Source organism: Rattus norvegicus, chromosome 19, assembly GCF_036323735.1.
Source record: "Rattus norvegicus strain BN/NHsdMcwi chromosome 19, GRCr8, whole genome shotgun sequence".
Taxonomy (NCBI): domain Eukaryota; kingdom Metazoa; phylum Chordata; class Mammalia; order Rodentia; family Muridae; genus Rattus; species Rattus norvegicus.
The window spans coordinates 39,679,599-39,694,878 of record NC_086037.1 but is presented as its reverse complement, the minus strand read 5'-3'; the positions used below and the strand labels follow the sequence as shown (position 1 = coordinate 39,694,878).

Below are 15,280 nucleotides of genomic sequence, written 5' to 3'. Positions count from 1 at the left end.
TTGTACTCCCTGGCAGTGACCTTGCGTTCTTAGACCTCCTCTGACTTCCTCTAACTGGCAGGGTCATCCTTAGCTTTATATATTAGAGGATGTGTGTTACAGACATTTTTCTTCAATTCCAAAACTGTTTGGAATGGGTAGACTAAGGTTCAGCCTGTAACCTACTGGCACTTCTGGGGCATTTTTGTTTCAATTAGTGGAATTGATAAGTCTGTTGACCATGTCCTCCCCGTGAACGCTTTTTAAATCCAAAGTTGTTGGCCTAGAGTATCGGGGTAGGACATTTGAGTGTCTCCAACACTCAAGTTTTGTGGATGGTGAATTTATCATCTGACTTCTGAAACCACAGGGGTGAGGGTCCTGAAACCAAGCTGTACCCTGTTCAGCTGATAATAATCCTGGAGAAGCCATCTCCGTGGTACATGTAAGCACGTGATGTCCGGCATAGGGAACACCTGGCTGCTTACATCTCTTGGTCTCTATACAGTAGTGGGAGAACTGAGATCCCCTGAGGAGGTCTCTTAAGCATAGGCCAATTGCCTAGCAATGACACTGAGTTCTAGGTTTGTTCTCCTGTTTAGGCCTCACTGTGGTCTATGTACACTCTATGCATTCTCCACATGCATGTTCACTTGTGTTCTTCTACCTACAGATGCTGGGAGAGAAACATCATCCCCTGAAACTGCCCTAAGCGAGAAGCAGGCTAAGAAGGAAAAAGAGAGGCTGATAGAAGAGCTGCAGCTCATTACCGAGGAGAGAAATGACCTGAGAGATCGCCTGAGGTTTCTGACAGAGAGATCCATGAACAACAGGTATGAATCGCTCCAAATGCTCTTGTTTCATTCCTGGGTCTGCAAGGTCACCTTCATCTTAGCCTATTAAGGTTTTGGGTTCTAGAAAGCTGTGCCTCCCTAACCACCCTGTGCTAAACCTCACCTCCCGTATAGAGGAGATTCAGAACCTGACCCTTCCTGAGGAGCGAGATGGAAAATGGACTCATCTGCTTCCATTTATTGAAAAGCAGGATTTGTGGTCTGAATGAAGAATTTAGGAATAAAGTGAGGGAGAGTGAGTTCCCAGTGTGCATTTGGAAAGCCCTTGACAGCTGGTGGCTTTGCAAGATTGTAATTGCAGTGAGTTTATGATGAGTCTCTGTACGTGCTAGGCAGGGGACTGAGTGCTAGAAGATCCAGGCAGCAGCCTGAGGGGCCTGGTCCCAAACTGTTCATCTCAATGCTTGACTAGAAGGTCTCAGGCTCAGGCCTGTTTGTTATTGTCTGTGTGTCTTGCCCTCTGAGACAGCAATGGTGCATGCATTTCTCCTGGTTCTCACAGTGCTCTCTGTTTCCATATTTGTCTTTCTCTTTCTCTGACTCTGTTTGCTTTTCTCTTTTTTTTGTGTGCATGTGTCTCAGTCTATGAGTCTGTGTGTGCATACATCCAAATGCATATGGACAACTTTTTTTTTTTAGAGTAATAATTCACATGGGACTTTAATTCACATTATTGTAAACATTTTGTTTTCACAGCATTAGAAACATATTAATGTCTAATTAATGGTTGCAAAGATGTGTACATCTCTTTCTGATGGTGATTTTGTTTGTAAAACAGATTTCAAGACAAAGAGACTTTTTAAATAAAATATTTCTACAAATAACATTTTGAAAGCATGAAAACTAAAATAGAACTGGTAGTTTTATTATATATGCTAAAATATTTCTTGACTCATGATGAACCACAGAAAGGTAAACAGTTCTTTTTTTTTATTGATCAATTAGATTTATTTTTTTTTAAATTTAGAGAATACTTTATTAGTTTTTGTAATCAAACGCACGTAGATAAGACCTTACATATTTAATACAGTGTGTTACCCCTGTACAAATGGAAAAAACTTAAGTTCAACATTTCTAGACCAATATGGCTGTTAATTTCTGTACAGTGCCAACTCAACACAGTAAACGGGGATACTTTTTTCCAAAGTTGACAGCAGAGCTAAAGTTTCCAAAAATTCAAATTATATATCTGTATATATATATTTATATTTATATAAAAAGACCAATAATAGCAGTGTGTTATGCATCAACAGCAGCAACAGCTTTTCCAGGTTCTGCAGTCATCTGAACAAAACTGTAGAGACATCCAGCACACTCCATTAAAAAAAAAAAAAGTAAAAAAACAAAACCCAAGAAAACAGCACAGTTCTGTTACTCTTGTGGTACCTGGCACCATTTTTTTTTTAAATTAGCTTCTCAATCATCATCTGGAAAGAAAACATTCTGAGCAACATCATTAAAAACAGCTCTGATAAAGCACGGTCACTACTACGTATCATAAAGCAGGTACAAGCTATTTTACATCCACAGAGGTATGATACAGTACTGTCCTACATCTATAATACTAGAGGATACAATTTAAAAGGCATTATTTGAGACTTGATTCTACTTTTCCAGCAGAGGGCCCAAAGGATGGTGTGACACAGCTTTGTAAAGAAATATACTCTAGACAGGATTTCCTTTCACTAGTGGCACACTTCTAAGGATTCATTCTCTCCATGAATGTCAGCTAAAACCGTTATTAAAAAAATGAAATATCCCTAGAACAAAACCGTATAACCACCGGATTCACATGAAGATGACCTAGTGGAGACAAGCTGGACCTCACCTTACCAACAAGCTATCAAATCTGTTATGTTTAAACAGTGAGACCTCCAAGGAAGGAGATGCCAAGTAGTGCTTCAAAGCTTCGGACCACAATCAAATACAGCATCCTTTTCAACAGAAGCAGAAGCTCATCTGAATATGCTCAAGGATGCTGACATCAACATTTAATCATCTCCTCACTCATCCAGGAAGAAGGGGAGATCAGTTACTACTGTACTTTATTGTGTTCAACCAAATCACCATGTTACAAAAATAGCAAGCTGCCATAATAAAAAATAAGGCTCCTCTATCCAGCACCAGATAGCATCATTTTACTTTCAAGCCTAGAAATTGCACACTTGTATATAAACCAACCGAAGATGAGGATTGAGAGTTCATCTTGGTGGATTTTTCCTTTGATGAATATGAAGTGTCCTTCCTTATCTTTTTTGATGACTTTTAATTGAAAATTGATTTTATTTGATATTAGAATGGCTACTCCAGCTTGCTTCTTCTGACCATTTGCTTGGAAAGTTGTTTTCCAGCCTTTCACTCTGAGGTAGTGTCTGTCTTTGTCCCTGAGGTGTGTTTCCTGTAGGCAACAGAATGCAGGGTCCTCATTGCGTATCCAGTTTGTTAATCTATGTCTTTTTATTGGGGAGTTGAGGCCATTGATGTTAAGAGATATTAAGGAATAGTGATTATTGCTTCCTGTTATATTCATATTTGGATGTGAGGTTATGTTTGTGTGCTTTTCTTCTCTTTGTTTTGTTGCCAAGATGATTAGTTTCTTGCTTCTTCTAGGGTATAGCTTGCCTCCTTATGTTGGGCTTTACCCTTTATTATCCTTTGTAGTGCTGGATTTGTAGAAAGATATTGTGTAAATTTGGTTTTGTCATGGAATATCTTGGTTTCTCCATCTATGTTAATTGAGAGTTTTGCAGGATACAGTAACCTGGGCTGGCATTTGTGTTCTCTTAGGGTCTGTATGACATCTGTCCAGGATCTTCTGGCCTTCATAGTTTCTGGCGAAAAGTCTGGTGTGATTCTGATAGGTCTGACTTTATATGTTACTTGATCTTTTTCCCTTACTGCTTTTAATATTCTTTCTTTATTTTGTGCGTTTGGTGTTTTGACAATTATGTGACGGGAGGTGTTTCTTTTCTGGTCCAATCTATTTGGAGTTCTGTAGGCTTCTTGTATGCCTATGGGTATCTCTTTTTTTAGGTTAGGGAAGTTTTCTTCTATGATTTTGTTGAAGATATTTACTGGTCCTTTGAGCTGGGAGTCTTCACTCTCTTCTATTCCTATTATCCTTAGGTTTGATCTTCTCATTGAGTCCTGGATTTCCTGTATGTTTTGGACCAGTAGCTTTTCCTGCTTTACATTATCTTTGACAGTTGAGTCAATGATTTCTATGGAATCTTCTGCTCCCGAGATTCTCTCTTCCATCTCTTGTATTCTGTTGGTGAAGCTTGTATCTACAGCTCCTTGTCTTTTCTTTTGATTTTCTATGTCCAGGGTTGTTTCCATGTGTTCTTTCTTGATTGCTTCTATTTCCATTTTTAATTCCTTCAACTGTTTGATTGTGTTTTCCTGGAATTCTTTCAGGGATTTTTGCAATTCCTCTCTGTAGGCTTCTACTTGTTCTCTAAGGGAGTTCTTTATGTCTTTCTTGAAGTCCTCCAGCATCATGATCAAATATGATTTTGAAACTAGATCTTGCTTTTCTGGTGTGTTTCAATATTCCATGTTTGTTTTGGTGGGAGAATTGGGCTCCGATGATGCCATGTAGTCTTGGTTTCTGTTGCTTGGGTTCCTGCGCTTGCCTCTCGCCATCAGATTATCTCTAGTGTTACTTTGTTCTGCTATTTCTGACTGTGGCTAGACTGTCCTATAAGCCTGTGTGTCAGGAGTGCTGTAGACCTGTTTTCCTGTTTTCTTTCAGCCAGTTATGGGGACAGAGTGTTCTGCTTTCGGGCGTGTGGTTTTTCCTCTCTACAGGTCTTCAGCTGTTCCTGTGGGCCTGTGTCTTGAGTTCACCAGGCAGGTTTCTTGCAGGGGAAAAGTTGGTCCTACCTGTGGTTCCAAGGCTCAAGTTTGCTCGTGGGGTACTGCCTAAGTCCTCTCCGCGGCGGCAGCAACCGGAAAGATCTGCGCCGCTCTTTCCGGGAGCCTCCGTGCACCAGGGTTCCAGATGACGTTTGGTGTTTTCCTCTGGCGTCTGGATGTGCACAGAGTGCAGTCTCTTCTGGTTTCCCAGGCGTGTCTGCCTCTCTGAAGGTTCAGCTCTCCCTCCCACGGGATTTGGTGCAGAGAACTGTTTATCCGGTCTGTTTCCTTCAGGTTCCGGCGGTGTCTCAGGCGCAGGGGTCCTGCCGCTCCCGGGCCCTCCCCTATGGGAACCCAGAGGCCTTATACAGTTGCCTCTTGGGCCAGGGATGTGGGCAGGGGTGGGCAGTGTTGGTGGTCTCCTCCGCTCTGCAGCCTCAGGAGTGCCCACCTGATCAGGCGTTGAGGTCTCTCTCCCATATATGGACAACTTTTATATGTTTGTATTTCCCTCCACACCTGGAATCTAGGGGTCTATGTCTTGGCCTGAATATTTACCTGTAACACTTTCATGGTCATGTGAATGCTTTGTTCTGGGAGCCCCACTGTCAACAGCACAGTTCTTTGCCTATGTGGCCACGATTGTCTGTACATTTGTATTCCTTGTGCAGATTATAATTTTGTGTTGATATATGGTCTCTTGTCAAAACAGGAAAAAAGAAATCACAGGATTTTTGGTGTGTTGGGGGTGGGGGAGCATGGAGAGGTGTGCTCTAGGCTCTTGATAGCTCAACTGGCTTGACTGCAGATTTCCTCTTGATTGAACAAAGGGAGCCAGGGAACCCTCCATCTGGATGCTGAGATTCTGGTGTCCTGGACGCAGAAAAACACGTTTCTGAAGCTGAAGAAGATCCATTATGTAGAATTCAGAAGGTGTCCTTCCAGGACTGGTGTAGTACAGGACCCACCCTGAGTTCATATATTCCTAAATGCTGATGTTCATTGTATTCTATCATTGGGGCCAGGCCACACTTCAGGCCAAATCCATATTATGAAGACCTGGAGAGAATGGAGGAGGCAGTCATGTCAATTCTGCACAACTTAGAGATGGAGAACACTGAGATCCATGAGAACAACCATAAGCTGAAGAAGGAGATGACCTTCTCTAGGTAAGTCCTGGCCAGAAAGGCTATCACTTGTGGAATGGCCATTTCTGACTTTCTTTGTTCTGGATTGGACGGTCTTCAGCTATGATTCTATCTCTTGTGTTGTTTGCACATCAGTGTGCCAGGGTCATTAGGATGAAGTTTTCAGTTCCACAAAAGACTGTTACTCATCCCCGGATTGTCTAGGCATCTTCAGAAGGCTCTAGATAGAACAGCACTGATTGAAGTCAGCAGAAGGTTATTAGGCTGACCTGGACCTGTGGTGTTACACCAGGTTTTACAACACTCAGTGCGTGGACCACATGGTTAGGATGACCTTCTCTTGGTTTTACTGACCTCCTTTGAGGGTGTTGGCCTACTAATTGATTTGCCCCCATGCATTGGGCTTTCATGGATAGTTGTAGATCCATGTTCTTTTTGAGAGATGTGGACCCTAATTGGTGCTTGGGCCAAACAATTTATTCTTCCCTGAATTCACTCTTGGTGGTTTGTGCAGCAGCCTTATATGTATCGAGATGTATTTTATTAAGCCTTCATGGGTATCTGGGGCCTGGTAGAGTTAGTGGGACTTGGGAGTAGGAATGGGAGAAAGGCACAGCATGATCTTACTATGCAGAATGTTTTTCCAGAAACCTGCTCAGCCAGCTCCTGATGGAGAACACTTTTAGGAAGAAGTTGGTCCCACTGAAGCAGGAGAGCAAGGAGGTACATCTTGATTGGGTACCGATCCAGAAATATTTGGTTGAATTCAACAAGATCGATAAAGACCAGCAACCTCCAGACCCCGCATCATCTGGTAGGGTCAAGCAGCTGTGTTAGCTTAACAATATCTGATAAAATTTGCCAATTTGATTCATCTTTGCTTCCTCCTACCTCCTTTCTAATTTACACTCACAACCAGCCAACCATCTCATGTAATGGAATTGTTCATTGCTCTGCCTATGCACAAGTATTCTGGGAAGTTAACCACTTTTCAGAAACTGAATTATTTTGCAAGTATATTTTGCTGCTCTTTTTGAAGCTGCAATCTAGAAACGGTGATAAATGAATAACATATCATATTATCATATCGCATATCCACGTGATAGACTGGATGCTCTGTAGAGGTTTGAACAAGTTCTTGGTCCTTTGACAAATGACACTCTGTGGTCATGTGACCTCTTTTGTAGGAAGCACCTTTCTGGGATAAGAACCAAGTGCAAATGTCAAAGTAGTTCTTTTCATTGGCTTTAACCTTGGTGACATATGGATGTCTCCATTCTTCCTGCAACCCAATGAGGTCTCTTCCCATTGCCCTGTTCTTGGTTTGCACTGGTTAAAGTCTGGGTCCCAGATTGGCAGCCCACATTACTGTGAGGGTTGCTGGAGATTTTGCCCTGCCCACAGAGTTAGCAACAATGATATCAGTTAAAATGTCCATGTCGACTGTCCAATAGAACTGAGCTGGTAGAAGGCAGCATTCTGACACCTCCTTGCATTTCCACACCAAATCAGTGTCTGAATAACTGCCTTCCTCTCCCAGGTCTCAAAAAGTACAAGAGAGCTGAAATTGGACACACACTAGTAAGAGAGCTTCCTGAAGAATAAGTTGCTTTCTCAGGAGTCCCTGATGACCAACATCCTGAATGGTAACAACATATTTTAGATGAATATTCTTCCTCATAGTTAATTTGTCATTTCTTAGAGACCCTTAATTTATATATCACTAAGCCAGTCTGAATGATTGAGGTCTTACTCCCTTTCTTTTTCAGAAAACACCACTTGAGAGACAACTTGGGGGACTGCCTTTCATTATGTGTGCTAGAGGAGAAATAGCAATACATCTGTGCTTCTAAATATTCCTAAATGTTCTTGTTACTATTTTTCACTTTTCAAATACTTTAAAACATTTATATTTATTCATTTTCATCCTCTGTCTTTGTAAAACGTATTTCTTATGAATAAAAATTGAATTCTATCTCCTGACTCTTAAGACCATCATTCTTACTCAAGGATTCTGTCCCCTCCTGTGGGCTCAGAACTGACAGCTAGAGATGGATCTCTGCATGTTCCATGGAGCCTGGGCTAATAAGTGAATTCAAAGTCACCAAGGGGTACCCAGTGTGTCTTTTGTGTGGATAATGTGGCTGTTTCTCGGACACACACTTTATGATGTAATCACTGACATACTTTACCCAATTGTTAGGGTCCATGTGGTTCTTCGGAGAGAGCAGCAGATGCTCTAACCTGTGAGTCATCACCACAGCTCCTGCAGGTGGCTTTTGTTATTCCACATGAGGTGCTGTATTAGGTGGACAGGATCACCTCCAATTAAATAGAGAGATCTCAGGAGATGTGTATTCACAGGGAACTTACTGAGCCGTGCGTGCTCAATGTGTTAGGTTGCCAGGCATCCCTACAGGGCTCTGGTGTTCCCACTGCTCATTGTGGGTCAGGATCATCCTCCAGAATCACTTAGTTTCCATATTAGAGCAGATCTTTCAGCTGTTGTTAATGATGACCATATGTATTATGCACATCTGATAAAATACAGAATAGAAACCAGCTTCCTGTAAGCCAGCTTGGCATAATGAATTCTTTGATAGCAAGAAAATTATCTTAATCTAAGCAGTTTAGAGAGGAACCTCAAGAGCATCCACAGTGAATGCAGCCTACAGCTGTGAACACAGGTTTCCTTTGGAGAGCAGGCCTGTGCAGGCCCAGAACCTAGGTGGCACAGTTCAAGCTACCCTTTTCCATGGCCAATCTGGGATCGTATTGAGAATGTATTTTTTCCAGGTGACAGATTTCCAATTTATGGAATTGAACTAACTTACTAAGAGTGGAGGTTACTCAGAGAGTTAAAGTACAGAAGGACCAATCCAGAATGTCCACCAAAGCTTGCTGTCACAGTAGGGCTTCTAAAAGCTCAACAGCTAGAGAAGCAATGTAGTCTTTGGTTATTGTCAAGCTTAGGTCTTCTAGTCATTCATTATAAGCAGACCATGGCACAAAAAGAGTCATCTGTGTCACAATAAAAACTAGCCGGAACTACATTTACACCACACTATCACATTACTACTATATGGAGGTTCTCAGGTACTATCTTAGAAACTGCGAGAGGCCTGGGTCTTGCTACACATACGCATACTTTATAAGTCTTCACAACACAGTGTGATTCGTCCTGTTAATGCTACCTGCAGCCTACAACACCTTGGATAATTTTACTGACATCTGTGACGTGAGGCAATAGTTCATGTCATCCCTCCCCTGTGATTTTGTAGAACGTTAATAGCGTTCCAGCCCTAGGAATTAATTCAGTGTTACGGTACTTGCCAAACATGCTCAAAGTCCTATGTTCCTCCCTACCCCTCCCTGTATGTTGTAGAGGAAGAAAATAAAGAACCCCATTGCCCTTGAAGTTTTGCCTCCAACAAAAGGAGAGCCTGCATAGGGCCTTTAAGTAACTTTAAGTCCCAGCTTCCCCGCAGTTCCCTCCATCAATTCCATTATTGGTGTGTTTTCATTAATGCTCACTTTATTTTTGGTGTGCAAAGAATGTGTACCATGTCAGTACAGTGTGTTTGTGTGTGTGTGTGTGTGTGTGTGTGTGTGTGTGTGTGTGTGTTTGTGCACCTATGAACTCTCTGTAAATTTTTATAAAATGACTCAGAAGGCCCTGGTGAAAACTGTCGATGTGCATGGAGAATTATGTTACTACTGTCCCATGGCACCTGGCACCTTGCAGGGAACACTGAAATGGTGGGATACTTTAATACAGCCTGAAACCAGGGTGTGCATGGTTTTCAGTGAGATTGTGATGTCATCACCACTACAGAGAGCAGCATAAGCTTCATTTATTGATGCTGCTCTTACCAAGGTGAGGCAAATCCTCATCCTATAGAGAGTCTGGTAGGATTTGATGGTAGGAAATAAACACAGGACTAAAATCAATCAATTACAAACAGAGAGAAGAATACAAAGAGCCAAGCAAAGCAAGAGCTGCTTTTTGAGAAGATTCACAAGAGAAACAACCCCCTCCTCAAACTAACTACACGCCAGAGAGACAATACATAAATTAACAAAATCAGAAATGAAAAGGGGGACATAACAATAAACACTGGGTGAATTCAACAATCATTAGGGATTACTTCAGAGGCCTTTAATCCAGAACACTGAAAACTCTGTTTGACATTGGTGATTTTTCTACACAGATAACAGTTACCAAGTTAAATCCAGATCTGGGAAGGTAACTGAATAATTCTATAAGACAATAGATACAGTCATTAAAGGCTGCCACCCCAAAAATTAAAAAAAAATATCAGGGCCACATGGCTTTAATGCATCCTTTCAACCAGACTTCTAGTGAAGACCTAATAACAATAGTGCTTCAATTATTCCACTGAATTGAAAGAGAGGGAACATTGCCAAACTCCTCCTCTGAGGCCATTATCAACCTGGTGTCTAAACCACACAATAGTAAACATGAAAAAGGGAATTAGAGAGAAAGGTCCATCATGAACATTGATGGTCGCTGATTCATTTAAATACTCACACTCAGAATCCAAGATCACATCAAACACATCACCTACTATGATCAAGTAGGCTTCTTCTCAGGGATTCAGGAGTGATTCAATATAGGAACATCCACTAATGAAATATACCAATATAACCCCACTGAAAATAAACCTCATTATTATCTTATTAGATCCTAAAATAGTCTACACACTTTCCTGTTAAAAGTCCTGCAGAGTAGAGGGATACAAGGTACATACCTATGCATAATAAAAGCAATAAACACAAAGCCAATAGGCAACATCAAATTTAATGGAGAAAATCTTATACCAATTTCACGAAAATCAGGGACAAGACAGAGCTATTCACTCTGTCTATATCAATTCAAGATAGAGCTTGAATTTATATCGAGAACTCTAAAATCCATAAAGAATGAAGGAGGAGAGAGAGACCCAACCGCCTGGTCAGGTGGGCACTCCTGAGGCTGCAGAGCGGAAGAGACCAACAACACAGCTCACCCCTGCCCACATCCCTGGCCCAAGAGGAAACTGTATAAGGCCTCTGGGCTCCCGTGGGGGAGGGCCCAGGAGCAGCAGGACACCTGCCTGAGACACCACCGGAACCGGAAAGAAACAGACCGGATAAACAGTTCTCTGCACCCAAATCCCGTGGGAGGGAGAGCTAAACCTTCAGAGAGGCAGACAAGACTGGGAAACCAGAAGAGACTGCTCCCTGCACACACATCTCAGACGCCAGAGGAAAAAGCCAAAGACCATCTGGAACCCTGGTGCACTGAAGCTCCCGGAAGGGGCGGCACAGGTCTTCCTGGTTGCTGCCGCTGCAGAGAGCCCCTGGGCAGCACCCCACGAGCGAACCTGAGCCTCGGGACCACAGGTAAGACCAAATTTTCTGCTGCAAGAAAGCTGCCTGGTGAACTCAAGACACAGGCCCACAGGAACAGCTGAAGACCTGTAGAGAGGAAAAACTACACGCCCGAAAGCAGAACACTCTGTCCCCATAACTGACTGAAAGAGAGGAAAACAGGTATACAGCACTCCTGACACACAGGCTTATAGGACAGTCTAGCCACTGTCAGAAATAGCAGAACAAAGTAACACTAGAGATAATCTGATGGCGAGAGGCAAGCGCAGGAACCCAAGCAACAGAAACCAAGACTACATGCCATCATCGGAGCCCAATTCTCCCACCAAAACAAACATGGAATATTGAAACACACCAGAAAAGCAAGATCTAGTTTCAAAATCATATTTGATCATGATGCTGGAGGACTTCAAGAAAGACATGAACACACTTAGGGAAACACAGGAAAACATTAATAAACAAGTAGAAGCCTACAGAGAGGAATCGCAAAAATCCCTGAAAGAATTCCAGGAAAACACAATCAAACAGTTGAAGGAATTAAAAATGGAAATAGAAGCAATCAAGAAAGAACACATGGAAACAACCCTGGATATAGAAAACCAAAAGAAGAGACAAGGAGCTGTAGATACAAGCTTCACCAACAGAATACAAGAGATGGAAGAGAGAATCTCAGGAGCAGAAGATTCCATAGAAATCATTGACTCAACTGTCAAAGATAATGTAAAGCAGAAAAAGCTACTGGTCCAAAACATACAGGAAATACAGGACTCAATGAGAAGATCAAACCTAAGGATAATAGGTATAGAAGAGTGAAGACTCCCAGCTCAAAGGACCAGTAAATATCTTCAACAAAATCACAGAAGAAAACTTCCCTAACCTAAAAAAAGAGATACCCATAGACATACAAGAAGCCTACAGAACTCCAAATAGATTGGACCAGAAAAGAAACACCTCCCGTCACATAATTGTCAAAACACCAAATGCACAAAATAAAGAAAGAATATTAAAAGCAGTAAGGGAAAAAGGTCAAGTAACATATAAAGGGAGACCTATCAGAATCACACCAGACTTTTCGCCAGAAACTATGAAGGCCAGAAGATCCTGGACTGATGTCATACAGACCCTAAGAGAACACAAATGCCAGCCCAGGTTACTGTATCCAGCAAAACTCTCAATTAACATTGATGGAGAAACCAAGATATTCCATGACAAAACCAAATTTACACAATATCTTTCTACAAATCCAGCACTACAAAGGATAATAAAGGGTAAAGCCCAACATAAGGAGGCAAGCTATACCCTAGAAGAAGCAAGAAACTAATCGTCTTGGCAACAAAACAAAGAGAATGAAAGCACACAAACATAACCTCACATCCAAATATGAATATAAAGGGAAACAATAATCACTATTCCTTAATATCTCTCAATATCAATGGCCTCAACTCCCCAATAAAAAGACATAGATTAACAAACTGGATACGCAACGAGGACCCTGCATTCTGCTGCCTACAGGAAACACACCTCAGAGACAAAGACAGACACTACCTCAGAGTGAAAGGCTGGAAAACAACTTTCCAAGCAAATGGTCAGAAGAAGCAAGCTGGAGTAGCCATTCTAATATCAAATAAAATCAATTTCGAACTAAAAGTCATCAAAAAAGATAAGGAAGGACACTTCATATTCATCAAAGGAAAAATCCACCAAGATGAACTCTCAATCCTAAATATCTATGCCCCAAATACAAGGGCACCTACATACATAAAAGAAACCTTACTAAAGCTCAAAACACACATTGCACCTCACACAATAATAGTGGGAGATTTCAACACCCCACTCTCATCAATGGACAGATCATGGAAACAGAAATTAAACAGTGATGTCGACAGACTAAGAGAAGTCATGAGCCAAATGGACTTAACAGATATTTATAGAACATTCTATCCTAAAGCAAAAGGATATACCTTCTTCTCAGCTCCTCATGGCACTTTCTCCAAAATTGACCATATAATTGGTCAAAAAACGGGCCTCAACAGGTACAGAAAGATAGAAATAATCCCATGCGTGCTATCGGACCACCACGGCCTAAAACTGGTCTTCAATAACAATAAGGGAAGAATGCCCACATATACGTGGAAATTGAACAATGCTCTACTCAATGATAACCTGGTCAAGGAAGAAATAAAGAAAGAAATTAAAAACTTTTTAGAATTTAATGAAAATGAAGATACAACATACCCAAACTTATGGGACACAATGAAAGCTGTGCTAAGAGGAAAACTCATAGCGCTGAGTGCCTGCAGAAAGAAACAGGAAAGAGCATATGTCAGCAGCTTGACAGCACACCTAAAAGCTCTAGAACAAAAAGAAGCAAATACACCCAGGAGGAGTAGAAGGCAGGAAATAATCAAACTCAGAGCTGAAATCAACCAAGTAGAAACAAAAAGGACCATAGAAAGAATCAACAGAACCAAAAGTTGGTTCTTTGAGAAAATCAACAAGATAGATAACCCCTTAGCCAGACTAACGAGAGGACACAGAGAGTGCGTCCAAATTAACAAAATCAGAAATGAAAAGGGAGACATAACTACAGATTCAGAGGAAATTCAAAAAATCATCAGATCTTACTATAAAAACCTATATTCAACAAAATTTGAAAATCTTCAGGAAATGGACAATTTCCTAGACAGATACCAGGTATCGAAGTTAAATCAGGAACAGATAAACCAGTTAAACAACCCCATAACTCCTAAGGAAATAGAAGCAGTCATTAAAGGTCTCCCAACCAAAAAGAGCCCAGGTCCAGACGGGTTTAGTGCAGAATTCTATCAAACCTTCATAGAAGACCTCATACCAATATTATCCAAACTATTCCACAAAATTGAAACAGATGGAGCCCTACCGAATTCCTTCTACGAAGCCACAATTACTCTTATACCTAAACCACACAAAGACACAACAAAGAAAGAGAACTTCAGACCAATTTCCCTTATGAATATCGATGCAAAAATACTCAAATACTCAATAAAATTCTGGCAAACCGAATTCAAGAGCACATCAAAACAATCATCCACCATGATCAAGGAGGCTTCATCCCAGGCATGCAGGGATGGTTTAATATATGGAAAACCATCAACGTGATCCATTATATAAACAAACTGAAAGAACAGAACCACATGATCATTTCATTAGATGCTGAGAAAGCATTTGACAAAATTCAACACCCCTTCATGATAAAAGTCCAGGAAAGAATAGGAATTCAAGGCCCATACCTAAACATAGTAAAAGCCATATACAGCAAACCAGTTGCTAACATTAAACTAAATGGAGAGAAACTTGAAGCAATCCCACTAAAATCAGGGACTAGACAAGGCTGCCCACTCTCTCCCTACTTATTCAATATAGTTCTTGAAGTTCTAGCCAGAGCAATCAGACAACAAAAGGAGATCAAAGGGATACAGATCGGAAAAGAAGAGGTCAAAATATCACTATTTGCAGATGACATGATAGTATATTTAAGTGATCCCAAAAGTTCCACCAGAGAACTACTAAAGCTGATAAACAACTTCAGCAAAGTGGCTGGGTATAAAATTAACTCAAATAAATCAGTTGCCTTCCTCTATACAAAAGAGAAACAAGCCGAGAAAGAAATTAGGGAAACGACACCCTTCATAATAGACCCAAATAATATAAAGTACCTCGGTGTGACTTTAACCAAGCAAGTAAAAGATCTGTACAATAAGAACTTCAAGACACTGAGGAAAGAAATTGAAGAAGACCTCAGAAGATGGAAAGATCTCCCATGCTCATGGATTGGCAGGATTAATATAGTAAAAATGGCCATTTTACCAAAAGCAATCTACAGATTCAATGCAATCCCCATCAAAATACCAATCCAATTCTTCAAAGAGTTAGACAGAACAATATGCAAATTCATCTGGAATAACAAAAAACCCAGGATAGCTAAAGCTATCCTCAACAATAAGAGGACTTCAGGGGGAATCACTATCCCTGAACTCAAGCAGTATTACAGAGCAATAGTGATAAAAA

At 41.1% G+C, this 15,280-nt stretch overlaps 1 protein-coding gene across 17 annotated transcripts in view; it reads left to right on the top strand.

Moving 5' to 3' along the window:
- Positions 1-15,280, top strand: part of LOC134478811 (disks large homolog 5-like) — a 272,163-nt gene that overhangs the window by 108,672 nt on the left and 148,211 nt on the right. For 9 of the 17 annotated variants that reach the window (XR_010060141.1, XR_010060142.1, XR_010060144.1 and 6 more), the window contains one exon: positions 653-750. The exons of 2 other annotated variants lie outside the window; for them this stretch is intronic. Coding sequence is in view for 6 of the 15 variants with exons in the window: in XM_063278619.1 (XP_063134689.1) it covers positions 653-812; positions 5,717-5,860; positions 6,487-6,653; positions 7,380-7,444 (536 nt within the window). In the remaining 9 variants the exon portion in view is untranslated. Of the gene's footprint in view, positions 1-652; positions 2,677-2,699; positions 2,955-5,716; positions 5,861-6,486; positions 6,654-7,379; positions 7,486-7,608; positions 7,815-15,280 lie in introns of those variants that run through there. 6 more of the 17 variants (XM_063278624.1, XM_063278626.1, XM_063278625.1 and 3 more) reach the window with 3 other exon arrangements.